General features: G+C 38.4%; 1 protein-coding gene across 8 annotated transcripts in view; it reads right to left on the bottom strand.

The window, feature by feature from the left end:
- CNOT1 (CCR4-NOT transcription complex subunit 1) overlaps positions 1 to 27,439 on the bottom strand; it is a 101,162-nt gene that overhangs the window by 42,149 nt on the left and 31,574 nt on the right. For all 8 annotated transcript variants that reach the window (XM_027119716.1, XM_027119718.1, XM_027119712.1 and 5 more), the window contains exons 3-16: positions 16,994 to 17,101; positions 16,322 to 16,420; positions 15,897 to 15,965; positions 15,754 to 15,808; positions 15,047 to 15,250; positions 13,947 to 14,115; positions 11,990 to 12,116; positions 11,731 to 11,841; positions 7,739 to 7,909; positions 7,187 to 7,314; positions 5,102 to 5,342; positions 2,145 to 2,264; positions 1,260 to 1,382; positions 940 to 1,091 (exon numbers count right to left, since the gene is read on the bottom strand). In XM_027119716.1, the coding sequence (XP_026975517.1) occupies positions 940 to 1,091; positions 1,260 to 1,382; positions 2,145 to 2,264; positions 5,102 to 5,342; positions 7,187 to 7,314; positions 7,739 to 7,909; positions 11,731 to 11,841; positions 11,990 to 12,116; positions 13,947 to 14,115; positions 15,047 to 15,250; positions 15,754 to 15,808; positions 15,897 to 15,965; positions 16,322 to 16,420; positions 16,994 to 17,101 (1,877 nt within the window). The remainder of the gene's footprint in view (positions 1 to 939; positions 1,092 to 1,259; positions 1,383 to 2,144; positions 2,265 to 5,101; positions 5,343 to 7,186; positions 7,315 to 7,738; positions 7,910 to 11,730; positions 11,842 to 11,989; positions 12,117 to 13,946; positions 14,116 to 15,046; positions 15,251 to 15,753; positions 15,809 to 15,896; positions 15,966 to 16,321; positions 16,421 to 16,993; positions 17,102 to 27,439) is intronic.

Below are 27,439 nucleotides of genomic sequence, written 5' to 3'. Positions count from 1 at the left end.
ACACACACACACACACACACACACACACACACACACACACACACACAAGGAAACCCTCCTCAATGTGAAATATAACTATAAAAAACCCACAGCTAACATCAAAGTTAATTCTGAAACACTGGATACTTTTCTCCTAAATCAGGAAGAAGATAAGGCTGTCTGCTCTCACCACTTCTATCCAACTTTAGACTGGAGGTTCATGACTTGTACAAAATACCTATCAATAAGCATAACAAAAGAAGTGCAAACATACTGAAAGAAATCAGAGCCCTAAAGAAATGGGTAAATATCTCAGATTCATGAATTGGAAGGCTTAATACTGTTAAAATGGCACTATCCCCCCAAATGATCTAAAGATTCTACATAATCCTTATCAAAATCTCACTGGGCTATGTAATTTATTTGCAGAAATTGACAAGATGACCCTAAAATTCTTATGAAAATTCAAGGGACGCAGAATGACCAAAACAATCTTGAAAAAGTAGAGCAAAGTTGGAGAACTCACACTTCCCAATTTTAAAAGTTACTAAAAAGCGATAGTAATCAAGACAGTGTGGTACTGGCATAAGGATAGACAAGATCAATGGAATAGAACTAAGAGCCCCAAAATAAACTCATGTATTATGTGTAACTGATCTTTTAGAAGACAATTCCACAGGGACAGACCAGTCTCTTCAACAAATGGTGTTAGGACAAATGAATATTCACATGCAAAACTATGCATCTGGGACCCTGTCTCACACCACATACAAAAAAATTAACTCAAACAGATCTCATACATATTTTATGTAGTATATATAGTACTTTGGACTTAAAAACCACTGGATTACCTTAGATGTTGTCACTTTTAATCATTCAACCCCTTTTCCTCAAATCAACAGTTATCCATTCAATCCAATTCCAATATTAAACAGTCATTTTCAAGCATGCTATTCTTACCCTGCACAAGCTTGTAAACAGGCCAACATTGTCGCCAGAGTTTCTGGAGGAAGTTGAGCACTTTTGGGCTGATCTTTCTCTGGTGCAAGTCCACCCAAAATAGAAGGACACCGTCTCTTTAAAAAAGTCATACAAGCCTGGATAAAAGGTTCCTGGAAAAGAGAAAGTCTCTCTGTATTTGAAATTCATCATTAATTGCTTTCAGATAAGACTAAGCACTATGACTAAAATCCAGAATACAATAACATCTTCATTGCCACTTTCTTAAGCTATCTTGACCATCAAAAATTAAAAGCAGTAATAAACAGACAAATCCTTACTCCATGCTCTCGAATTTTATCTGTGAGCCACTTGTCAAGTTTGAGGTATTCACGACGTGAAGCAAGTGCAGCAAGGTCAATAACAAAGGCAAATGGAGTACCATTTAGCAGCATTGACAAGGCCTAAAGAAAAAGGATATTAGAAACTACGAGTCAAGCAACTGAGTGACTTTTCTGTCCTATTTTCTGTTTCCAGTTTTTATTTTCACTAACAAGTCTAAATAAAACATACTGCTAATATTTTCTTAGTCATAATTTTTTAAACAGCTTAGTAGAAATCAATGGTTAACACTTGTCCCTACTTAAAATAAGATCACATTTCAAAGACAAACACATGACTTTACCTTCAAAATAAACTTTACCCTGTGTTTTTTCAAATAATTTAACCTAAAGCAAAGCAAAACACAAAAGCGTGAAAAATTATCCTTACCCATTTAAAAAAATCTAAACTCAGGCTTACTCTAACCTAAGTACAACTACAACACCATTACCAGTGATCAAAGACATCAAGAATCACACTATTTATCAAAAGACCCTGTTAATGCTAATGAAATCTGCAAAAGGGTTGAAAGCCAACCAGTTTCTCCAAAAATTGTATCTCACAGATTACATCTGAGGTCAATTATCACTTGCTTTAAAACAGCCTTACAAATATCACAGAAGACCAAACAAAATTCAGTGAAATGTAAATGAAAACATTTTTACATTTCTAAAACCACTCTTCTTCCTATCTCTTTCTACAATACAAGGAAAAATTCTAAATCTCAACCATTCTAGCTAAGAGCTAGTTACATGTGAATTATTCCTAAAGCACCTATGCTACATAAAAATGTTATTTTTTATCATTAATAAAGAAAAACCGTTTATCTGTCCCTCCAAGCTCACCTTCAAGTCCTGGGCCACATCAAGTATTCGAGACAATTTGGCCTGGTCATACTGTTCCCCTCGCATGTACCATTCTGCCATCGCATGCATGATAAGTTGGCGGATTGAGGGAGACTGTCCCTAAGAAAAGAAAAAGGAGGGTTAAATAGCAATACTACTGACCATTTTGATAGGCTGTTGCAAATGCTGATTTTACTTGTATTTATGTAAAACTGAGGTGTATCAGTGCAGACAACAAAGCTCAAGCCTCAAGCATTGATTACAGTGACGTTTATTTTGTGGGAAAGCAGTTTTGTCCATATTTCCCAAATGAGGCCTACCCCAAAACCCTGGGGTCATGTAGTCACATACAACAAATTTATTTGTCCTATAAAAGTCTGCCTATACATTTTCAAAGCCGAAGTATGATGAGAATATGACGATGCATCAAGTTTATATGATCCCTTAAATTAAATCACAAATCACTGGCCTATAAAAACAAAAGTTTACGGTAATCATCTCTCATGCTGCACAGGGTAGTGTTTTATCAGTATTTCTGGGACTAGAGTTTGTACATTCTAAATCTAGCTATTTTCACAAATGATCATGCTCATTTTTTGTAATTATTCAATTTCTTTTTTTTGCGGAAAACAGCCCGTCTTTGAAGACTGATCTAAAGGTGTACAGTTGAATGGTAATTTAGAAAATGTTTCTCACAGAAGCAACAGCAAGGCAATTACTATCACTGTCTAAATCACTTTCCAGTAACTGTCTTAGACTGACAGAAAGTCCTAGCAAAACAAGTATCTAACCAGGAGTGGAGATACAAGTCCTTCCACTCTGCCCTTTCCACCTCACAGATGTGGTGAGAAAAGCCTAAGAATGTCTGGGCTACAAACTTTTGGTTAAATGTCTGATAAACATTACTGTCATGTGATTTGAGTCTCTAGAAATGGAGTTGGTCTGACTGAAAGGCATGCAACCAAGGCTAATGTTTTTCATTTATAAAGTCTTATCTGAATTTTTAAAAGCACTTGTTTACAACAAACTACAGCAAGAATATCTTAAAAAGGGAAGGGGCACATTGATATAAAGGGGAAGATGACTGCTTTTTCTTAAAGCTTCTACATATATCTTTATTTAAAATGTAGGCTATGCGGGGGGGAAATCAATGGACAAGAGAGTATTTGTCAAATATATTCTACAAAATTGGCAAGGGGTGGGGGGTGCAGGAGCACAAGGGCTTGAAATCTCAGCAGGAACCAAAATAAAATTTAAATGCTGGATCTGGATAAAACAAAATTATGTCAATTAAACTGTTTTTGTTTTTGTTTTCTGCGGTACACGGGCCTCTCCCGCTGCGGAGCACAGGCTCCGGACGCGCAGGCTCAGCGGCCATGGCTCACGGGCCCAGCCGCTCCGCAGCATGTGGGATCTTCCCGGACTGGGGCACGAACCCATGTCCCCTGCATCGGCAGGCGGACTCTCAACCACTGAGCCACCAGGGAAGCCCTCAATTAAACTGTTTTATGATCTTCTTCCATTTACTGTTAAAAAGTGAAATGAGAACCTTCTAGTTCTATGATAAATGATTAAGCTCTTTACTGCTATCGAAAGGATACTGGTACACTAGCAATACAGACCTTTCATAATACTGATTTTTTTAAAATTGTCTTGCCTCCTTGCTCTTTCAAGTTTTATACTTTAATGCCCACATGATGCTAAAAGATAAAATAAGTTTTATAGAAGTGTGACTTTTTCAGTGTCAAAATTCCATGATTAACAATTTCTCTAGGTAAACATCATCAAAAGAATGTCAATTATGCAGAAATAGAATCACAGATGTAGAAAACAAACTTGCAGTTACCAAGGGGGGAAGGGGAGGGTGGGCTGGGATGAACTGGGAGATTGGGATTCACATATACACACTACTAGTATAAAACAGCTAACTAATGAGAACCTACTGTACAAAAACTCTACTCAATGCTCTGTGGTGACCTAAATGGGAAGGAAATCTAAAAAAGAGTGGATAGGGCTTCCCTTGTGGCGCAGTGGTTGAGAATCCGCCTGCCAATGCAGGGGACACGGGTTCGAGCCTTGGTCCAGGAAGATCCCACATGCCGCGGAGCAACTAAGCCTGTGTGCCACAACTACTGAGCCTGTGCTCTGGAGCCCGTGAGCCACAACTACTGAGCCCGCGTGCTGCAACTAATGAAGCCCGCGCACCTAGAGCCCGTGCTCCGCAGGAAGAGAAGCCACAGCAATGAGAAGCCAACGCACCGCAACGAAGAGTAGCCGCCTCTCACCACAACTAGAGAAAGCCCACGCGCAGCAACGAAGACCCAATGCAGCCAAAAATTAAAATAAATTTTAAAAAATAAAAAAGTGGATATATGTATACATATAACTGAATGACTTTGCTGCACAACAGAAACTAACACACCATTGTAAAGCAGCTATACTCCAATAAAAATTAATAAAAAAAGAAATGTCAGGACTTCCCTGGTGGTCCAGTGGTTAGGACTCCATGCTCCCAATGTAGGGAGCCTGGGTTTGATCCCTGGTCAGGGAACTAGATCCCCCAATGCCACAACCAAGACCCTGCATGTCACAACTAAAGATCCCACGTGCCGCAACTTAAACCCGGCACAGCCAAACTAAAAAAAAGAAAGAATGTCCATTATGGGGTGGGGGGAGATAAACTGGAAGATTGGGATTCACATATACACACTACTATATATAAAACAGATAACTAATAAGGACCTAATGTATAGCACAGGAAACTCTACTCAATACTCTGTAACGGCCTATATGGAAAATGAATCTGAAAAAGAGTGGATACATGTATATGTAATAACAGATTCACTTTGCTATACACCTGAAACTAACACAACATTGTAAATCAACTATATTCCAATAAAAATTAAAAAAAAAAAAGAATGTCCGTTTATTAAGACAAAGAAATGGTCATATCTTACCTGCCCATGCCATGCATAGTGCAAAATTATAGCTGAGTTAGGGTGGTTTCCAAGGAAAATTGGCATCAGAGTGGAGATGAGTTCATGGCGCAAGGTGTGCCAGGAGGTGTTGATTTGTAGTAAGGCCAATACCAGCATGTCTGGACAGTGTTTGATAGGGAAGCTGAAGAGTTGTTTGACTTGCTCATATTGCCCTACCTCTGCGAGCCTCAGCAGAGATTCAATCAAATCCAAGCTCTTCCTAACAAGAATGGAAGTAAGATACTCTATCAATGAAAACCTAAGTACACAAAATTCATTTTCCTAATAAGTGATACCAGCTATCAAGACAAAACCAAGTTGTCATCTTTTAATATTTGAAAAATATTTAAATTGGTGTTCATCTCAAATATATAATGCTGGTATGCTTTCAAACTAATTTCAAAGGCAGTCCAAATTAAGAGAATACATGATGAAGGACAGCAGACATGACTGACCATGTGCATAACCATGGACCGCCTTACCAAAGAGTTACCATCAAAAACTTTTGTGATTAGAGTGCAAAATAAAAACAAATAGTAGTTTAGAAACAGTCAAAAATCCAACACAAATATAGATATAATTATACACAAGAAAAATTCTACATAAAAATACAGCCTGACACAACACTGTAAATCAACTATACTTCCATTAAAAAAAAAAAAAAAAAGCCCAAACACTTAGTTCGGTAACACCAAGTTTTTACTTAGGTGCACAATGCCCCCTATGAATTATTCTTGCCCCAAGAAGCTAAATGTGGTTGACTTCAATCTAGCCTCAAGGTTTTGCTACCCTTAGTCCATGAAAACTATGGGGATAGGGATCAAATTAAACACCATGAGGAAACAGATACCCCATACCACAGGGTAGACTATAGGATAACTGATCCTACTTCTCCATTAAATCGATGGCCAAGAATTATATTTAAGAAAAAAAAAAAGGGAGAAGAAAGACTTACAGCATAAAAGAAACTATGTGGACCTTGTTTGGACTCTCAATCATACAAACTGTTAAAAAGCATTCTTGAGACAATTAGGGAAATCTGAATATATAGCTACATTAAGGAATTATTAAATGTATATGACATTTCAATTTTATAAAATGGAAAGAGGCCTTTATCTGTTAAAATAAAATGAAGACATACTGCCGTACACATTAGACTTAACAGGAGAAAAAAAAAAAAACTATCCTGTACATCCAATGTTGGCTAGCACCTGGGGAAAGGACACACTTCAGAAAAAACCACTGCTTTGGTCAATCTTTCAGAACAGGGATCAGCAAACTACATCCACAAGCCAAATCTCACCCACTGCCTATTTTTGTAAATACTGTTTTGTTGGAACAGAGCCACACCCATATTTACATTGTGCTACAATTAAAGAGTTAAGTAGTTGCTACAGAGACCATCTGGCTTGTAAAGCCCTTTACAGGAAGTTTACCATCCTTTGTTTATAAGATGTGTCCCAGGGGAGTATGGTTGGAAAAAATGGAAGAAACATTATAAAGTAGATGTCTTTGGGGACCAATCCAGTCCATGCCCACTCTGCACAGCTGTGGGTTTATTATAACAGTGATGGAAGTACTTTTACCATCTTTATCTCACATCCCCAGAGAGGAGTTAGTTCCAGAAGAAACCAACTGAGCCAGTCAGATTCTCCAGCAGAAATTTTGAATTGAAACTCAGAGAAATAGATAATTCAGCTTAAAGTTTTAGATTTCATCCACTGGCCATTTTGAGCCACTTAAAAAGAAAGCAAGCAAGCAAATCTACAGAGAGAAGAAAGGGATTTAACATTAAGGGAGAAGTAAAAACCTTCTAACATTTGATTGTTACAGAACTATACAATGGCAGACATTACAAGAGGAAAGATATATTTAGTGATAAGGAGACTAAATATAGATTTTCATCCACCAACACCCTACTTTATAAAAATTTAGGGTAAGTAGGCTTACTAAAAATACTGTTTCGTTTAAACCTTTTAACTACGTAGTTGGCTCACTATTAATCTTGTAATTCAAAAAAGTATAAGTGACCCTTTCAAGAAAAGCTAGATGAAGAGTGTTTACCATGTGGCAATTTCTCGATTGTCATCCTCTGGTGGTGCTTTCAGAATATCAGTGGCAACAGTATGACATGGGTAGTCGGCAAAACAGAAGATCTCTGGATTTATAAGGGAATGCTGAATGAAGGAGAGCTGGAACAAGAGAAAAAAGTCCTTACTACCATAAATGAGTGTGAATGTTATAAAAATGTGAAACATTTTCACTAGGCTAATCTCAATCTTAATTCTCATTCATCAGAATGAAATTTCCCTTTAAAATCTTAATTATGCGATCTTTCAAAACCACAGACAAGTCAGACAAATGAAAGGTGCATGGTGAGGTGACCCTGGAGACAAACATCATTAAACTATTGGGAAAACAGTTTGATTGCTACACTTCAGCTGAGTCTGACTGGTACTAAACTATAATAATGTTCCTTCAAAATTTATCAGTCTCTGCTTTTCTGAGCAATGCCAAACAAATTCTACATTAAAAGAATATTTTAATCAATGGATAGACGGCACTATCTAAGCCATGATTCTTTGCCTCTTCTATAGCTAAACATCATTCACTTACCTGGCCTTCTGCATGTTTCCAAGGTCTGTATATGAGGTCTACAGGGAACACTTCCATACCCAGACCCCTCTGAATGCCATACACTACATTATGAAGTCCTTTACTGTCACGAATTTGAAATCCAGGATGGTCCAGTTCGTAAGTTACTTCCTTGAAATTCAAACTTGGGTTCTAAAAAAGAAAAGCATTTCAAAGTTTAATGAAAAGGGACTTCCCTGGTGATGCAGTGGTTAAAAACCCGCCTGCCAATGCAGGTGACACAGGTTCGATCTCTGGTCCAGGAAGATCCCACATGCTGTGGAGCAACTAAGCCCATACACCACAATTACTGAGCCCACGTGCAGCAACTACTGAAGCCTGCGCGGCTAGAGCCTGTGCTCCGCAACAAGAGAAGCCACCGTGAACGAGAAGCCCGCGCACCGCAACAAAGAGTAGCCCCCACTCTCTGAAACTAGAGAAAGGCCACGCACAGCAACGAAGAACCAACGTAGCCAAAAAAAAGTTTAATGAACAAAAGTGTTTGATTGCTTTATCCAAAGAGCCATATTAAATCTGAAGTTCAATCAAGGTGGTCTAATTATAGACTCAAAGTCATCTAAATCTTTCTGGCATTTCCAAAGAGACTTGGAAAGGTAAATTCTTAATATTCAAAATAAACTGGCTCTACCAGCAAGCTACTCCAAGTTACCTTTCAGTTCACAACATACTCGTGAATACGTGAGTACATAAAGGGGAAATCTCTTCCCCTACTTTAGTCCAACGAACACTCCCATCCCAATATGGCAAACAGATAACACTTCACTTAGTGCCTCATCTTTATAGTAAGATTCCACTACCTTGGAACAAAGCTGCAAAGATAAATCAATTATCCCTAATATCAATCTTAATTAACAAGGACTTCCCAGGTGGTGCAGTGGTTAAGAATCCTCCGGCCAATGCAGGGGACATGGGGGTTTGATCCCTGGTCCGGGGATCCCACATGCCGCAGAGCAACTAAGCCCGTGCGCCACAACTACTGAGCCTGTGCTCTAGAGCCCACGAGCCACAACTACTGAGCCCACGTGCCACAACTACTGAAGCCCGTGCCTAGAGCCTGTGCTCCACAACAAGAGAAGACACCGCAATGAGAAGCCCGTGCACTGCAATGAAGAGTAGCCCCTGCTCGCCGCAACTAGAGAAAGCCCGTGCGCAGCAATGAAGACTCAATGCAGCCAAAAATAAATAAATAAATTTATTTTTAAAAAAAATCTTAATTAACTAAAGATCTCCCCTAAAAGCATCCCAATGTATGCATCAGGAAAAGTGGTCTAGATTCTTTATGTCAAAATGACTAAAAATTCCATTCAAAAATGTTTTATGAAAAGGTATTCATAAAAGCAGTATGAGATTCCTTAAAGAAACACAAAGCAAAGGAAACACATTTAGAGAAGATAATTTACCAAACACTCTGCACCAAGCAATAAGAATATTTTGTGCTTGGGACTTCCCGGGCGGTCCAGTGGTTAAGACCCTGTGCTCCCGATGCCGGGGGCACAAGTTCGATCCCTGGTCGGGGAACTAAAACCCCGCATGCTGCACAGCGTGGCCAAAAAGAAAAGGGGGAAAGAAAAAACAGAAGAATATTTTGTGCTTGAAAGAAGAAAAGGCTGCGCACACTTCATAATTAAATCTCCAACCAAAGCGTTATGTCCAGTTTAGTTTTGCTCTAAGGTGACACCTTTCAATCCATAAAGACTTTAATGCTTGCTTTGTATATGGTACAAAGAATAAACGTCAGTTGGGGTATTCACTCTAAGACAACAATGGCATTCAGAGGGAACATTTTTTTCTTTCTAAAATTTGTTTCAAGGACTGGCTGTGACAGAATAAAACCATAAATATACTATTAAACAGCATTATCCTAGAGAGAGTTAAGTTTGGTAAATCCACAGGCGTGCCCCTATGGTTTCCTCCTCCCATCCTTGGAAGTAAATCAGAAAAATTATTAACCCAATGTGTATCTGAAATTGTCCTCTGTTCCCTTTCTACAAAAAATTGTACAGAAACTCAAATATACGAGAAAAAGGAAGAAGAAAAGAGATTACTAATTCAACTATTCAAATCCACAGTGAAGGCGTTCAATTTATAGCCTTTGCACTCTCTGAAATCAAAACATAGGTTCAGATAACATGGAAAACTGTCCTTGTCTGCAATTTTTTTAAAAAAGAGTTTTTCAATAGTGCAATAAAGTACAAAGATGAAACTGAGGGAAAAGCATGTTTTCGTATTTGCAAGACAACCACAGGTTAAAAACAAATCAGTAGGGCTTCCCTGGTGGCGCAGTGGTTGACAGTCCACCTGCCGATGCAGGGGACACAGGTTCGCGCCCCGGTCCGGGAAGATCCCACGTGCCGCGGAGTGGCTGGGCCCGTGAGCCATGGCCACTGAGCCTGCGCGTCCAGAGCCTGTGTTCCGCAACGGGAGAGGCCACAACAGTGAGAGGCCCACGTACCGCAAAAAAAAAAAAAAAGAGTCCGCCTGCCAATGCAGGGGACACGGGTTTGAGCCCTGGTCCGGGAAGATCCCACATGCCACAGAGCAACTAAGCCCATGCGCCACAACTACTGAAGCCCGCACGCCTAGAGTTAGTGCTCTGCAACAAGAGAAGCCACAGCAGTGCGAAGCCTGTGCACCGCAAGGAAGAGTAGCCCCTGCTTGCTGCAACTAGAGAAAGCCCGTGCGAAGCAACGAAGACAAAAATAAATTAATTACTTTTTTAAAAATTAAAAAAGAAAAAAACCAAACCAATTAGTAACTGGTTATCCTTAAGTGCTAAAACTGTGGTTTTATTTTGCTTTTCTTCCTTTTCACTCTCTAAGTTTTCTGCCATGATCACGTGTTATTTTTTCCCCTCCTCTATTACTAAAGAGTAGGTCTGAACACCATAAACCCATCTACTATTAAGAAAAATAAAAAGAAAACCCACTGATGCTGTTAGTAATAAGGTCACACAGAGAACAGTATGATTCCCTGTTACTCAATTTTACTTATAAGTTACAAATGTAGGAAACTAAAAATGAGAAATAGGATAGACAAATGACCTGACACCTTATCAAGAATGTTAGGGAAGTATTTATTTGTAGTCTTTAGTGTTACATTTTGTTCCTTGACATTTTATGAACAAGACTGAAAACATTACATCTTGATCTTGACTCCACTGTTCTCTCACTGACTAAATTTCATCACTCCCTTTTAATAACTAGAAGTTTCACTTTTTTATATTTTATTTTAACAGTTCAATATTTTAGGAGAGGTACGTTGTTTATTTGGGGACCAATTATTTAGTCTGTGGATATTTCAGAAGTGGAAGTAGTAAGATAAGTATGGCTTTTTTTATCCCTATAATAATATCCCATAAAGAAGGTTGGCAGGGTTTTTGTTGCACCTTCCAGAAAAATTTCAGAAGACTTTCTTTCTCCTCAGTAATTCCTCATACAATCATTACTTTGTAACATATTCATCCTCCCCAAAAAACCACACACTAACAACCTACCAAACCACCTCAGCAGTGCTACTCAGAATTGCACAGCAACAATTCATTATGAACAAAGCTAGAGTTTGATTGCATACTATTTCCAGTACATAATTATCTCGGACCCTTCATTACTTTTTTTTTTTTTTTTTCTGGTACGCAGGCCTGTCACTGTTGTGGCCTCTCCCGCTGCGGAGCACAGGCTCCGGACGCGCAGGCTCAGTGGCCATGGCTCACAGGCCCAGCCGCTCAGCGGCATGTGGGATCTTCCCGGACCGGGGCACGAACCCGTGTCCCCTGCATCGGTAGGCGGACTCTCAACCACTGCGCCACCAGGGAAGCCTGCTTCATTACTTTTGAAGTCAGAAATTATAAAACACTGCAGTTCTCATTCAGCTAGGCATTTTATTCATTAAAATTTTCTTTCTTTGGGCTATATCATACTAACATCATAAATATATAACATTACATGTGTACTCACCAGTTCTTTGAGAACATCAATCAAGACTTCTACATTCCATGTGTGTGCCTGTGCTCCATCACTTTTATCTTTTCCATCACTCCAGATCCCACTGCCAGGAGCAGAGATACTCTGTAGAATTAAAATCTGAATTAAACAAAGCCAACTACTCAATGTGTTCAGCTCTGGTTGGTAGAACAATCATACTGTAATTTAATAAATAAAATAAAGAGGGCAGGACATTAATTCACTTTGTAAAATAGTTTATTTCCACACCTACCTGTAATGGAATTCCATCTGTTAATCCTGAATGAGTTCGAGCCATCATTCCCAAAACCCTTGCAACCTGGGCAGCTGTGACCTCCCGAACACCAAACTGCATGATTATATTGCGACATTCTTCAATACTGAAACAGAAATTTAACTTCAAAAAATGGTACCCTCACTCTTGCACTGCTGGTGGGAATGTGAATTGGTTCAGCCACTATGGAGAACAGTATGGAGGTTCCTTAAAAAACTACAAATAGAACTACCATATGACCCAGCAATCCCACTACTGGGCATATACCCTGAGAAAACCGAAATTCAAAAAGAGTCATGTACCAAAATGTTCATTGCAGCTCTATTTACAATAGCCCGGAGATGGAAACAACCTAAGTGCCCATCATCGGATGAATGGATAAAGAAGATGTGGCACATATATACAATGGAATATTACTCAGCCATAAAAAGAAACGAAATTGAGCTATTTGTAATGAGGTGGATAGACCTAGAGTCTGTCATACAGAGTGAAGTAAGTCAGAAAGAAAAAGACAAATACCGTATGCTAACACATATATATGGAATTTAAGAAAAAAAAAATGTCATGAAGAACCTAGGGGTAAGGCAGGAATAAAGACGCAGACCTCCTAGAGAACGGACTTGAGGTTATGGGGAGGGGGAAGGGTGAGCTGTGACAGGGCGAGATAGAGTCATGGACATATACACACTAACAAACGTAGTAAGGTAGATAGCTAGTGGGAAGCAGGCGCATGGCACAGGGATATTGGCTCGGTGCTTTGTGACAGCCTGGAGGGGTGGGATAGGGAGGGTGGGAGGGAGGGAGACGCAAGAGGGAAGACATATGGGAACATAAGTTTATGTATGACTGATTCACTTTGTTATAAAGCAGAAACTAACACACCATTGTAAAGCAATTATACCCCAATAAAGATGTTAAAAAAAAAAAAATGGTACCCTCAATACCAAGGTTAAGAAACACTCATATAAAACACTCATATAAAACGAGTGAAGTCGCTAGAGTTTTACTAACATAGAGAGTAATAAGCTTCATTTCTTGTTACTTTCACATAACTAGGAGTGTAAAATCCACCTACTTAAGGAAATAGAAAACGTTTAAAATACCGATGGAAGAAGGAAATATGAGTTAACAGTAGTATCTACAAAGAGACATAAAATTATGTCAATATTCGGTATAAATCAAGTTATTCTTTAAAATACTGATAACTCAAGAGTTATTCTGATATGTACAAAGTCCTGAAAATGTATTTTAACTTTTTCACTTTGCATCAACAAAAGTTTTATGCCAGGCACATTTATACACACACAAGAAATACACTTTCAAACATAAGCGGAAATGTGGTTTGTATGAGTTTTAAAAACATTAAATGTTACACTTAAAGTCAAAGCAAAGCACACTGACGCCCTTAATAACATATTCTCAGAAAAATATTAACAATCCACTATATCACAGTCCTATGTGCTACCATTAGGGTGAAACAATTTCCTTTTATGCCCCTGGCAGGTGAGGAAAATAAGTGAGAGGCAGGGTATGAAAAAGGCAGAAAAGGAAGACTGTAGAAATCAAGGTACAGCAAGGAAATTGAGGGTGCGGGCAGGGAAGAGCATATTAGACATGATGGATGGGAAATGATGCAAGTTCCATGAACACTTGCCTCAATGCCCTCCCTCTCAAAAGCTAAAACTGCCTACCACGGCGACTAGGCTAGGAACCTCTGATCCTTAAATTTGAGAAACTAGGGAGGATGGAGAGATGGAAATTTAGCCATGAGAACATTTATAGCTGCCACCAAAACTAATATGTGGAAGATTAAATTTAGAAGCAAAATTCTTGAGGCAAAGATAATACATTAAGGAATCTTTAGGAACTTGCTTTAAAGAATTACATTGTGCTTTTCACAAGAGTAATCAGAAGTTTAAAATGTCTGACTACCAACCTTGCACAAAAGCCATAGCCCACTTCTTGCATGAAGTCAGCCAAAGAGCTCTCCATCATGGTTTTAGCTACCCCTCCAGAATCAGGCAGGATTCTGTCCATTAGGATGTCCCGTTTTTCAGGGTATAAAAGTGGTGCAAGCACCACGGGACAGCGTTCCTGGGGAAAATCTGAAGAAGGAAAAAGATAATTATAACTGCTATATTGATTAATAACAAACTATCCTCTTTTACTCTTTAAAAGCCTCTCAAACCTGAGTTTTCACAAGTCCATATTCAAACCAAAGTTATTCAGTTTTTCCAATCCAGCTAGCCTAGCCCAAGTTATGACTACAACCCCAATTCTAAAATTTGAATGTTCTTATGTCACAAAAAATGGTCGTAAGTATATTTTTAATTTTTTTATTAGGATCCCATTATCTATTGCACCCTAAATATTACTTTAAAATTTCACAAAAGGGCTATCAATTCCCGTGCAAGGAAGACATCAGAAATAATTGGTACATCAGTCTCTCTCTATTTCACTGACAAGTGGAAAACGTCCTATTACTGAGAAAGTTAATGAAGTTTAAATTAAACTATATCAATGTTAAGAAGTAAACAATAATAAGAGTGAAACTGGATAGTGGTTAGTCCACTATAAAAGATTTGTTTTAAACACTATCTCTAAAAAAAGGATCAGAGGAAGGAGGATGGCAACAACAGAACCAGGAGTTATCTTAGCATAACAATGCCAACAGCCAAGAGGTAAAGTGGATATATGATAGTGATTGACATTTTAAACTAAAGAGAGCATGTCACAAATACTGTAGTCTCTGTCTCCCTAAAAGGGAAAAATCTGACCACGTGGAAATATACCAAGTCTGAAATGAGATTGTACTTAGATAACAATATTGCTGGTAAGTGCTCTTCATTTTATACCTTGTCTATAATGAGGCTTTTATCATTTTCATATTTTAAATTATAAAATACTCTCTTCCTTGAAAGATTACGAAGTTAACAGAAAAGTAAATCACTGCCTTCATTTGTATTCTACAATCCTTTGTAATGTGTGTTCATCCAAAGAAATCATCTTTTGTAGGCTACAGACACTCCTTTTTACCTCTGCGCAGCGTCTTAAGAAAAGCGTCTATCTGTTCCTGTCCAACTCCAAAGGCTCCCTTCTGCCCAAAGAGGAGATGGGAGAGGAGGAGGTGTAGGACTTCTATTGCTATATCCTGGAAGCCACCTTCTTGATTTCCACTGACGTCTGCGTCAATGTAAGAACGCAGAAGATCTGGAAGCTTCTGTTTGATAAACTGGGCAGCTAGAAATGAGATAAATAAAAAACCACAAGTTATTTTTGCACCACGATGGGTAAGAAGTCACATATCATCAAAATACAGGTGATCATCATTCTCATTCACCAACTCACCCTTCACCCTCTAATGTTTTTACAGCTCTAGATGGTAGGCATAAAAATAAAAGACCAGTTACCAGGGACTTGGCGGTGGGGGGCAGGGGCAGGAGGAGGAGAGGGAATGGAGAATTTTTGGATGGGTACAGAGTTTCAGTTTTGCAAGACAAAGAAGTTCCAGACATCCATTATACAACAATGTGAATATAGTTAACACTACTGAATTATACACTTGAAAATGGTTACGAAGGTAAATTTTATGTTTTTACCATACGTACATATACATACATACATAAAAGAGACCAAAAGAAAATAATCTTACTCTCTAAACTATGGAGGCTCAAGACTCAGAAGCCCACGGGTTTTAAAGACTCTAACTTCACTATAGGATCTTTAGGGAAAAGGAAACTTACCAAAACCTCTGAGATCTGAGCTGGAAGAATTCAAGAGGGCAAGGCCAAAAATTACCTGAAACAAGAAGGGTTAGATTGACCAAAGAGTCAAATAGTTGTTTTATTTCTAATTTTGCCTACATCTCTTTTCTTAAATCACTTACCTCTTGTACTTTGCTTAACTTGAGAACTTTACTCAGCTGGGCAAATAAGTGGGGTGCAGGCTTTAAACTCTGAAACAAACCAAACTTTATTTTAAAATAAGAACATACAATTTTCAAAAAGTTTATAAAAGCATCTGTTTACCCAATTATGGTGCTACATAGGAGTGACAATTCTGTAGTGCTGCTACCAACAGCTGTGGAACTGTGTTCTGACAAGCTTAAGCCTTCACATGACCTGGTTTTATTAAGATTCTAATTATTATCAAACCACCTTGACTTTGTTAGAAAGCTACAAAAACTCCAAAGAAAGTATCTGAAATTTTTATTTACAATATGATATTATGAGGCCAAGGATTAAGGCCTTTTTAGAAAACCTAATAAAAGATTACATTCTTAGGACCACTAAAGATAAAAGGAATACCAACCTTCTGATAGTGCAATGGATTATCAATGGCATAGGACAGCGTGGAGATAAAATTTGGCTTCGTAATCAGTGACGCACACTCCTGAATCAGAAACTGAGTCTTTAAAAATAACAAATGAATTTTCATTAGCACTAACAGTCATCTTCTTGCACAAATAGAAGCAGCATTGCTCAGAACATTAAAGGGTAATCTGATACTGTACACTGTTTCTACATCAGCTCTTTAAAAATCCTATTGAAACTACCAAAGTCTATTAGCAACAGGTGTTAAACCAAAACCTCTACAGAAGAAAGTCCACTGACAAGATAACTATAAGGAGTAATATCATGACAAACTGTTCCCAGATTGAGAATCAAACCATAGAAACTCAAACTAGGTGAAGAGATCCTCTCTCTGCCTTACTTACTTGTCAAGCTGGACTTCCCCACAGTCCTGCTTCCTTCAGGCAGGTCTGATTCCCAGCTCTCTAAACCTGAACTAAGTAGCTGTAATGGTCTGCAGTCAGGCAGGAGAAGAGAAGGACAAGAAAAGGAAAAGTCCCACTGCCTTTTAGCCATTCAGCTAAGATTATTTTTGGATCCTTTATGTGTTTGCTACACAGCTATGCCCAAAATGCAATTCATGGAACAATTAGATCTAAGTGAATATATATACTATGTAAGCCCCAAATACCTGATGAAAATCTTTGCCACTGCTTTTACCATCGCCACTGAAATCCACATGCGAAAATAGGCAGCGTAATAAATGCCTGTCTGCCTCAGGACCGTGCCGATTCACAATCTAAAAAGACCAAAAATATGAGTTTGCTAAGAGTGACTTTTCTTTTTTAAAAAAAATTCATCTCTAGGACAACATCCCAAATTACATTAATTGTTCATTTTGGAACAAGAGTTCTAGGAATTATTGAGATGGAGGTGCCAACATTGTATAATTAAATATTTTTTAAGTGTTTCCTACAGGCACTAGCAGGAAAGAGAGAAGAAGAAAAACTACCAGTAATTAGCCCCATGTAACAGTGTGCTCTGACCAACCTCTACACCAAAAACACCAAACAACAGCACAAATGACATGTTTAAGTTGTAAGGCGACAATTTTATAACTGGACTCATGAGAGCATCACTTTTCTATCCATTGTTGTTTTTAACCCCTAAAAAGTATAACCTGAAATCTAACATAACTGTGACTCTCTGTAATAGCCTATAGGGCAAGGCCCTAAAGGAACTGGTCTGATATCAGTACTGGCCCTGAGCTTCTTGCTGTTCCTCAAATTTACCAATGTTTGTACTTGCTATTCCCTCTAACTAGAAAACTCTAGATACCTACATGCGGTTTGTTCTCTCACTTCCTTTAGGTTTCTGCTCTAAAGCCACCTCATCAGTCAGAGGTTTCCTAACTACCATCCCTAAAATAGCAACATGAACTGTCCCACCATCACCGCTCATCCTGCTTTACTTTTCTCCACAGTACTTAGCACCACCCGATAATTTCTGTTTATTGTCTATGTCTCACTCGACTGTAAGTTGCATGAGAAAAGGGAATTTATGTAGTTGTGTTCACTTCACATTTAGGTCAGGAAAAGAGCTTATTTAGCACAATGTATGTGCAGAGTAATCATTTGTTTATTAAATGCCACATTAAAATTTTATAATAGTAAATATTTAACTACCTACTTTGGCCTAAAAATGTGACTGGGCTTCCTTGGTTTAATCTTTAACAACTCTGCCAAAAATTACTCCCATTTTATAGATGAGAAAGTGGACACTTCAAACAAACTCCATGAGCCTAAAATCCAATAGTCTATGAGTTAGGAGTCTGGTATTCATAGTCCAACTCCAAAGTCTATACTCTTTCTACTGTATCATAATTATGTCACAGCCAGCTAAGTTAACTTATTTCAGTTTCAGTTTTCCCCATCCAGAACATGTGAGAGTTAAGTAAGACCAAGCTTTACACTGCCTCAGACATCTTAAAGTTAAAATCTATATAATCATAGGTTATTTTTTCCTATCCCCTGGAACCCTGAAGACATTATCTTAAAGAGCCAATTCAAATTAATTAAGAAGAATTACCTATGCTCCAACCAACCAGACCTCTGCCTTGAAAGAACAAGAATAACTGGCTTAACAAACATTTGTTGAGTACATGCTAGATACCATTCAAGGTATAGCAAATATAACAGCAGAGGAGACCAATGTGTTCCACAGCTCTCATGAAGTAGAAAAGTACAGGCAAACAATTTCTGATAATATTAACTCATGAAGAAAACAGGGTTATATGATATTGACAGGACGGTGGGGGGGGGGGTATACCTCAGAGAGGCCATCCCTAAAGATGTAACATGTAAACTGAGACTTAAAATATTTAGGCGACAACCAAAGATACAATGAAGGAAGAGCATTTGAGACAGAAGGTAAACAATACATAAAGGATTTTAGTAACAGAAAAAAGGCCAGCAGGAGTCAGGGAACCAGATCATGGTTAATCAGCGTACTGACTTAATTGGTACTTTTTTTTTTTTTAAAGAAGATGTTGGGGGTAGGAGTTTATTAATTAATTTATTTATTTTTGCTGTGTTGGGTCTTCGTTTCTGTGCGAGGGCTTTCTCTAGTTGTGGCAAGCGGGGGCCACTCGCATCACGGTGCACGGGCCTCTCACTATCGCAGCCTCTCTTTTTGCGGAGCACAGGCTCCAGACGTGCAAGCTCAGTAGTTGTGGCTCACGGGCCTAGTTGCTCTGCAGCATGTGGGATCCTCCCAGACCGGGGCTCGAACCCGTGTCCCCTGCATTAGCAGGCAGATTCTCAACCACTGTGCCACCAGGGAAGCCCTTAACTGGTACTCTTACACCAACCTAAAAGATGGAAAGACAGGGCTTTCCTGGTGGCGCAGTGTTTGAGAGTCCGCCTGCCAATGCAGGGGACACGAGTTCGTGCCCCGGTCCGGGAAGATCCCACATGCCACAGAGCGGCTGGGCTCGAGCCATGGCCGCTGAGACTGCGCCCCGCAACGGGAGAGGTCACAGCAGTGAGAGGCCCACGTACCACAAAAAAAAAAAAAAAAAAGGAAAGACATTCCAAGAGACTGTCAATGGCCACTGAAACCCCAGAAATTTTTGTTTTAATTAGGATCACCGAATTTAATGAATATCCCTTATCCTTAGCATTTATTTCTGTAACATTTTATAATTTTAAAATTGCTTTTACAACAACTCAATCTTCACAACAACCCTAAGAAGTATATACATATAATACATATAATACACCATGTTATTACAGACAAGGTTTGTTTTGTTTTCTTTTTTTAATCAAGATTGCAAAGACTAAAGACAAATGTCATATAATTTGCTGGATAAGTGGTAGAATCAGAAAGTGTGTTTTATGGCTGCTAAGTGAATGAAATATTCCTCCTGTGATACCATGCTACCCTTCTCTAGGAGCAACTGTTTTCTTTTAAAACTAAAGTGGTATTTTAAAAACATGATCTTGGGTTGCAAAGATGCTGAAATAAGATTTCATTGATCCCATAAGATTAAGCCTTATACATTTTCCCTTAGGTTCAAACCATTACACCCACTGGGCAGGGGAGACTAGCAAAATCAACAACCTTTTAGTGAAGTTAACTACACCTTACAATTTGATAGCAAAATCTTTGGCTATTAAAAATAAAGTAACTTTATCAAAGGCATTCATTCTACAATACTTTTGTAATAATCTGATTTGTGGCTAGAGTAACATATTCTCATCTAAGAGTCACATATTAAGAGGAACACTAAAAAATAGTGCATCCACGATGGACGGTAGAGATTCAGAAAATCATGCAGAATGGTTGGGGAAATGGGGCACTATTTGGCCTAGAGAGCACACATAAGGGAAGAACAAAGACTTAATTATGTGAAGGGTACTTGAATATTAAATCCTCACAAAAAGAGTCCCAAACAGTTTATTTTAGCTTGTTATAAAGATACTCCTAATAAGGTTGTCCACAAATGGTAATGAGTAAATGAAGTAGTCAACTAACTTCCACAGTCAGAAACATCAAAAATCCCTACCTCTATTAATACTTTAAAAGTCATTCTTTGGGTAGAATACTGATAAAGCAGCAATTATCTGAGGAATTGTAATATCAACCCCAGCTCCTAAAAACAGCTTAGAAAAAAACCCACATTGGGACTTCCCTGGTGGTGCAGTAGTTAAGACTTGGCTTCCAGTTCAGGCGGCACGGGTTCAATCCCTGGTTGGGGAACTAAGATCCTGGTGCAGCCAAAAAAACCCCGAACAAACAGGAGAAAACAAACCACATCTATAGAGATTTTCACATAAAAACAAGATTTATATAAAGAAAACTACTAAATCTAGCCTAACAGATGACCTCAGAGGCCCAAGATTCTATATAATTACAAAGTACCAGATTTTTAAAATTTAAATTGAAGACAGTAACTCACTACATTACAATGATTATAGGAATTGGAATAATTGGATTGTACGTAAACATACATATACTCCACCACACAAATAATGTAGGATCTTCATATTTCTTAAACTTGTTATACATATTCTAACCATTAAAAATAGTCATTCCAGGGCTTCCCTGTTGGCGCAGTGGTTGAGAGTCCGCCTGCCAATGCAGGGGACACGGGTTCGTGCCCTGGTCCGGGAAGATCCCACATGCCGCGGAGCGGCTGGGCCCATGAGCCATGGCTGCTGAGCCTGTGCGTCCGGAGCTCCGCAACGGGAGAGGCCACAACAGTGAGAGGCCCGCGTACAGGGAAAAAAAAAAAAAAAAAGGCATTCCAGGTTTTTACTGTATTATCTGTATGAATGCTTTGGGTTACTTTATAAAAAATAGTGTACCTATTCAAAACAGTTTAACATACTGAAAAGACCATGAAAAATTTTTGCAGTAAACATAAAGGGTTACTTTTAACACAAAAGGCACAGAACTGTCAAACTCCTAAGTAAAAGATGGTGGAACTAAGAGCCCTTTTTTCCTATTCTAGCCTCTCATATATTATTTTTCTTCTAGTCTCTCATATGAAAAAACAAAAATCCATTTTCAACAAAACATTCACATAAGAAGTGGTCCAGAGAGATATGTCAGATAGCTTATTCTCAGTACCTCAAATGACGGGCTAAATGCAGCTTTCTATTTGGGACTGATAAATCCAGAAATAAAAATGTTTAGGACTGATGAATGTCCCAAAACACACATAGTTATCCTTTTTTCAAGTGATGAATCTGGAGCACAGATGAGCCATGAAAGAAGACTGTCCATTTAGAGACCCAGTTCTATATATGGAAATTAGAAAATGGCAAAGGAGACAGAGCTGAGGGAACCAAGCTCAAGATGCTACTTTTAATGTCTGTAAGCAAACCATCGAGTTAAAGAAGAATCCTGGAGAAGCAGAATAACAAAGAAGAAGAGGTAACCATTACCAAACCTGGATACAGAACATGGCAGACTACCCCAACACACTTCCCCACCCTCAAGCATCCCCAAGATGGTTTATATGTGAGTAAATAATGTGTTGATTCAAAGACAAGCAAAAATTCAAAGACTCAGCCTGGAACCTATTTGAAGAAACTGTAAAACAGAGCAAAGAAACAAACAAGACAGGTGAAGAACATACTTTCAAAAGACTTACCCCCTACCCAGAAAAAAAATTTTTTTAATTTAAAAGAAACAAAAGACTTACACAAACAAACAGAAGAGTTCAGACAAATAGTATTCCATATCCTTGAAGAGATTATAGGAGCTGTTTTTGTTTTTTAAAAGGAAAGTCCTCAAAAAGGTAAAACAAAACATTAGGTTCAAGTACAACATAACAGAAGGAAATGAAAGCAAACTTTTGGCACTTAAGAAAGCAAAACTCTTACAGAAAAGATAACTTAATAATCAATATATAATATCTCAATCCACAAGAAATGAAAAGAAAAACATTCAAAGAAAACAACAAAAATATCCCTGAAATAAACATTTGAGTTGGAAGAATGAAAGGTATACCATAGCACAAGAAAGGCTGATGCAGAATAATCAATACTACAGCATACACTCGAAGTTAATAAACTCTAATGAAAAGGAAATTCAGGGACTTCCCTGGTGGCGCAGTGGTTAAGAATCCGCCTGCCAATGCAGGGGACACAGGTTCGAGCCCTGGTCCAGGAAGATCGCACATGCCACGGAGCAACTAAGCCCATGCGCCACAACTACTGAAGCTCGCGCGCCTAGAGCCCGTGCTCCACAACAAGAGAAGCCACCGCAATGAAAAGCCTGTGCACCGTAATGAAGAGTAGCCCCCACTCTCCACAACTAGATAAAGCCCGTGCGCAGCAACAAAGACCCAACACAGCCAAATAAATAATTTTTTTTTTTAAAAAAAGGAAATTCATAGGGATATTGAGGTTAGGAATAGATGCTGGCAGGAAAAGTTAGTCACCTAAAATGCATGAGGGAGGAGAGAGACAAAGGAAGATAGGCAGCTTTTGGTAACTGATGCTGTTGAAAGAATAATGGGGAACAATATTTGCAAAACTAGGGGGAATATATATATCTACTGATAACTGGACTTCCAATAAAAACAAGAAAGATATTCTCAAGCATGAAAGAACTCAGGTAACGGCACCTGAGTTCCAAATGAAACAAATCTTCTGACAATGATCTATGGTCAAAAAAATGTATGAAAATAAAAGATATTTTCAGGAATATAAAAACTGCAGTAAAAGAACAGGCTGCAAGTACTCAATCCATTTCAATATATAATACATTTTTAACAAGACTAAGCAACTCTTTAAAAAATTTTTTTTAAACTGAAGTATAGTTCATTTACAATGTTGTGTTAGTTTCAAGTGTACAGCAAAGTGATTCAGTTACATATGTTTATCTTTTTCAGATTCTTTTTTATTATAGGTTATTATAAGATATTGAGTATAGTTCCCTGTGCTATACAGGTCCTTGTTATTTACCTATTTTATATAATAGTAGGGTGTATTTATTAATCCCGAACTCCTAATTTATCTCCCCCTTCCCTCCACTATCCCCTTTGGTAACCGTGAGTTTGTTTTCGATCTCTGTGAGTCTCTTTCTGTTTCATAAATTAGTTCATTTGTATCATTTTTGTAGATTCCACAAATAAGTGATTTCATATATTTGTCTTTCTCTTATTAATATATCTCTAAGTCCATCCATGTTCCTGCAAATGTCATTTTTTCATTCTTTCATTCTTTTTTATGGCTAATATTCCACTGTGTGTGTACACACACACACACACACACACACACACACACACACACACACACACATACATCTTCTTTATCCATTCATCTCTCAATGGACATTTAGGTTGCTTCCATGTCTTGGGTATTGTAATAGTGCTGCTATGAACACTGGGCGTGCATGTATCTTTTCTAATTAAGAGTTTTCTGCCAATATATGCCCTGGAGTGGGATTGCAGGATCATATGGTAACTCTATTTTTAGCTTTTCAAGTAACCTCCATAGTGTTCTCCATAGTGGCTGCACCAATTTACATTCCCACCAGCAGTGTAGGAGGGTTCCTTTTTCTCCACACCCTCTCCAGCATTTAGTATTTGTAGACTTATTTTTAATAATGGCCATTCTGACTGGTGTGAGGTGATACCTCATTGCATAAACTACTCTTTTAATAAAAGTCATTTTATAGATTTGACTTGGGAAATAAACGTTTTACATGGTATCAAGCAAAATTAGATTACTATTAAAAGTACTTTGTAAATATTGAAAATAATATGAAAACAATGAACCCAAACTCCATATCCAGTTGGTGGTGTGGCGTAACTATTCCAAGAAGAACCATTTTAAATGACTTTAAAACAGTAACTTGATTTTACATCTCTAGTGAGATATACCTTAAAAGCTCCCCCACCAACCCCACCAAAAAATGGTAAACTACTTTCCATAATCACAGTGCTGTTAAGTAGAGTCACAGATAATCTGAGACTCTTGACTGTGGAGTGTGGAATAAAACAAATGACTTTTCATTACTGAAAACAGGAATTTTCTGCACTGGAAGTAAGGAGAGACAGATTTTAGGTAATGAATTGAAATAAAAATCCCTTGGTCCTGAAATTAAACTGGAAGTATTAGTATGAAATCATGGTGTATTTTCTCCTTAGCTTTGTCCACTGAAAGGCCTAATAATGGCCAACTGAGTATCAGTAAACAATATAAGTGTTGAAATAACTTTCTAGGCCCAAAATGGAGTGCTCCTGCCCTTGGTGTAACATCAGCAAACCAAAACTTAGATAACTCTGGAGCCCCCGTAAATGTTTCGCTTGACCAGAAACACAGTATATTCAGTCAGCCAATTCCCAAACACCAAGCCGATTCTGGGTGCTCTAACCGCTATCTAACCCCTAACAAGGTTGACTATGTGGTCCCAGCCAATCATATATTTTCTATTTGTCTTTTCTTTATTCTTTTTTTTTTGGCCGTGCCAGGCAGCATGTGGAATCTTAGTTTCCTGACCAGGGCTCAAACCCGTGCCCCTTGCGTTGGGAGCATGGAGTTTTAACTACTGGACCACCAGCAAAGTCTCTGTTCTTTATTCTTTACCCTATAAAAGGTTCTTGTCTTCTGCCCATTTTGCAGTTCTCTGAAGTAAGACTGTCCATTTCATGAAATGTTAAATAAAGTTTGTTTGTATCACCTAAATGGTCTTAATCATTTATTTACACAAGAGTCCGTAATCTCTAAATACCATTTCCCAGTAAAATAAAACCAAGACCTCTTAGAGAAATTGCTAATTTTCCAGGTCTGAAGCAAGAAACATACGAGTCTGGAATATTTCAGTTTCCAAGTTTCTGGAATCACAACAAAGACAACAAATAAGAATACAGTCAAAAGGACTCAGAAGCCAACATGAATAAGTTTACACTGGCCAAAGAGGATAATGCATGAATATCAATAATACTTTCAGTGAATTCAAACACATCAAATATGTTAAAAATACATGAGTTCCTAATATTAAAAAACTCATTTATTGGTCATATTTGGAGGATGCTAGGAAACAAGTCATTTTGAAAACCGGCAAATAGAGAGAATCAAGCCCTTCCTATATAAACTGTACTTCGGGCAACCAGATAGTTACAGTTGGTAAGGGCAAGTTTCCCTTTACAGAACTATTTCAACTAATAAAAAATGTCTAACAACTAGAATGTCACCACTTTCCAATCCCTAACAAATCAATGAATCCAGGCAATGAACAAAGCCTGCTAAAAATAACAAAAATAGAGATGACTAGACATTATGAACCTCCTAATAAAAGTATACACCACCACCTGTAAAACTGTCCTAAGGGAGAAAAAACCTTAATCTGATTAAGCTCCCAAATTTAATTACCAATTTACAGGAAATACAACAGTCAGAAGAACATGTAAAATACCATGCTGGGAATGTAATCAGCAATATTCAGACTGTGGGTAACTACAGGACAACCTGATTTCTTTAACAAAATAACTGCAAGAAAAATAGAGGGAGAGAAAACCCAGATTTTAAAAGAGATTTAGTAAGGGCCAATGCAACAAACAGACTGGGGAAAGGGGTGGGGGGGTGGTTCTAACTCAAGTTAACTTTAAAATTTTTTTTATGAAGCAAACTGAGGAAATGTGAATGTTAACTAGATATTTGATGTTTAAGAATTATTTTGCTGGGGGATGGGGTGTGGGGGAGGATTGGGAGTTTGGGATTAGCAGGTGCAAACTATTATACAGAATGGATAAACAGCAACATCCTCCTATATAGTACAGGGAACTATATTCAGTGTCCTGTAATAAACCATAATGGAAAAGAATATGAAAAATATACATATGTATAACTGAATCACTCTGCTGTACACCAGAAACACATTGTAAATCAAATATACTTCAATACAATTTTTTTTAAAAGAATTACTGTGCTTTTTTTTACAAAAAGATGTGACAGGGCTTCCCTGGCGGCGCAGTGGTTGAGAGTCTGCCTGCTAATGCAGGGGACACGGGTTCAAGCCCTGGTCTGGGAGGATCCCACATGCCGCGGAGCGGCTGGGCCTGTGAGCCATGACTGCTGAGCCTGCGCGTCTGGAGCCTGTGCTCCGCGGCAGGAGAGGCCCGCGCACCACGATGAAGAGTGGACCCCCGCTTGCCACAACTAGGGAAAGCCCTCGCACAGAAATGGAGACCCAACACAGCCAAAAGTAAATAAATAAATTAAAAAAAAAAAGATGTGATAACAGTATTGAGGTTAGGTTTATATAAATAGATGAAATTATAACTGGGATCTGCTTTAAAACAACCGAGGACAATGGGTTAGATGAAACAAGATTGGTCATGACTTCAAATGAAGGTAGATGATAGATTCATGGGGGCTATATTATACTACTCGTGTGAGTAGCATAAATAAATTTTACTTACTTAATTTTAATATAAATTTTACTTATTTAATAAATTTTAATTTTTAACTTTTACATATGAAATAAATTTGAAATTTTAATAAAATGTTTTAACATTATATTTACAGAGACTATCATTTAAAGAACAGTATAAAATATTTTTATAAGCTACTTTTTTTTTTTTTTCGGTACACGGGCCTCTCACTGTTGTGGCCTCTCCCATTGCGGAGCACAGGCTCCGGACGACGCGCAGGCTCAGCGGCCATGGCACATGGGCCCACCCGCTCCGCGGCATGTGGGATCTTCCCAGACTGGGGCACGAACCTGTGTCCCCTGCATCGGCAGGCGGACTCTCAACCACTGCGCCACCAGGGAAGCCCTATAAGCTACTTTTAATGCAAAGACAAAAAATACTCAGAAGTGTTAAAAAGCTGAGTAGAAAAACCAGAGTTGATTTTATTTTTTTCTATATTTTACTTACATAATTTCTGTAATAATGACAACAAATATTTTTAAAGAAAAGAACAACTATAGGAGTTACTCTCTAAAGCAGGGGTCCCCAAGCCCTGGGCCTCAAACAAGCAGCCGCACAGCGGGAGGTGAGCGGTGGTGAGCAGTGGGCAAGGAGCAAAGCTTCATCTGCACTCCCCATCGCTCGCGTTACAAGCCTGAACCATCACCATCTCCCTCCCGCATCCCCGCCCATTTTTTCCAGGAAACT

This window comes from Aethalodelphis obliquidens, unplaced genomic scaffold, assembly GCF_003676395.1.
Source record: "Aethalodelphis obliquidens isolate GAN/ISIS:26980383/991018 unplaced genomic scaffold, ASM367639v1 scaffold20, whole genome shotgun sequence".
NCBI lineage: Eukaryota > Metazoa > Chordata > Mammalia > Artiodactyla > Delphinidae > Aethalodelphis > Aethalodelphis obliquidens.
The sequence above is the reverse complement of the archived record's forward strand: the minus strand, read 5'-3'. Positions and strand labels throughout refer to the sequence as shown.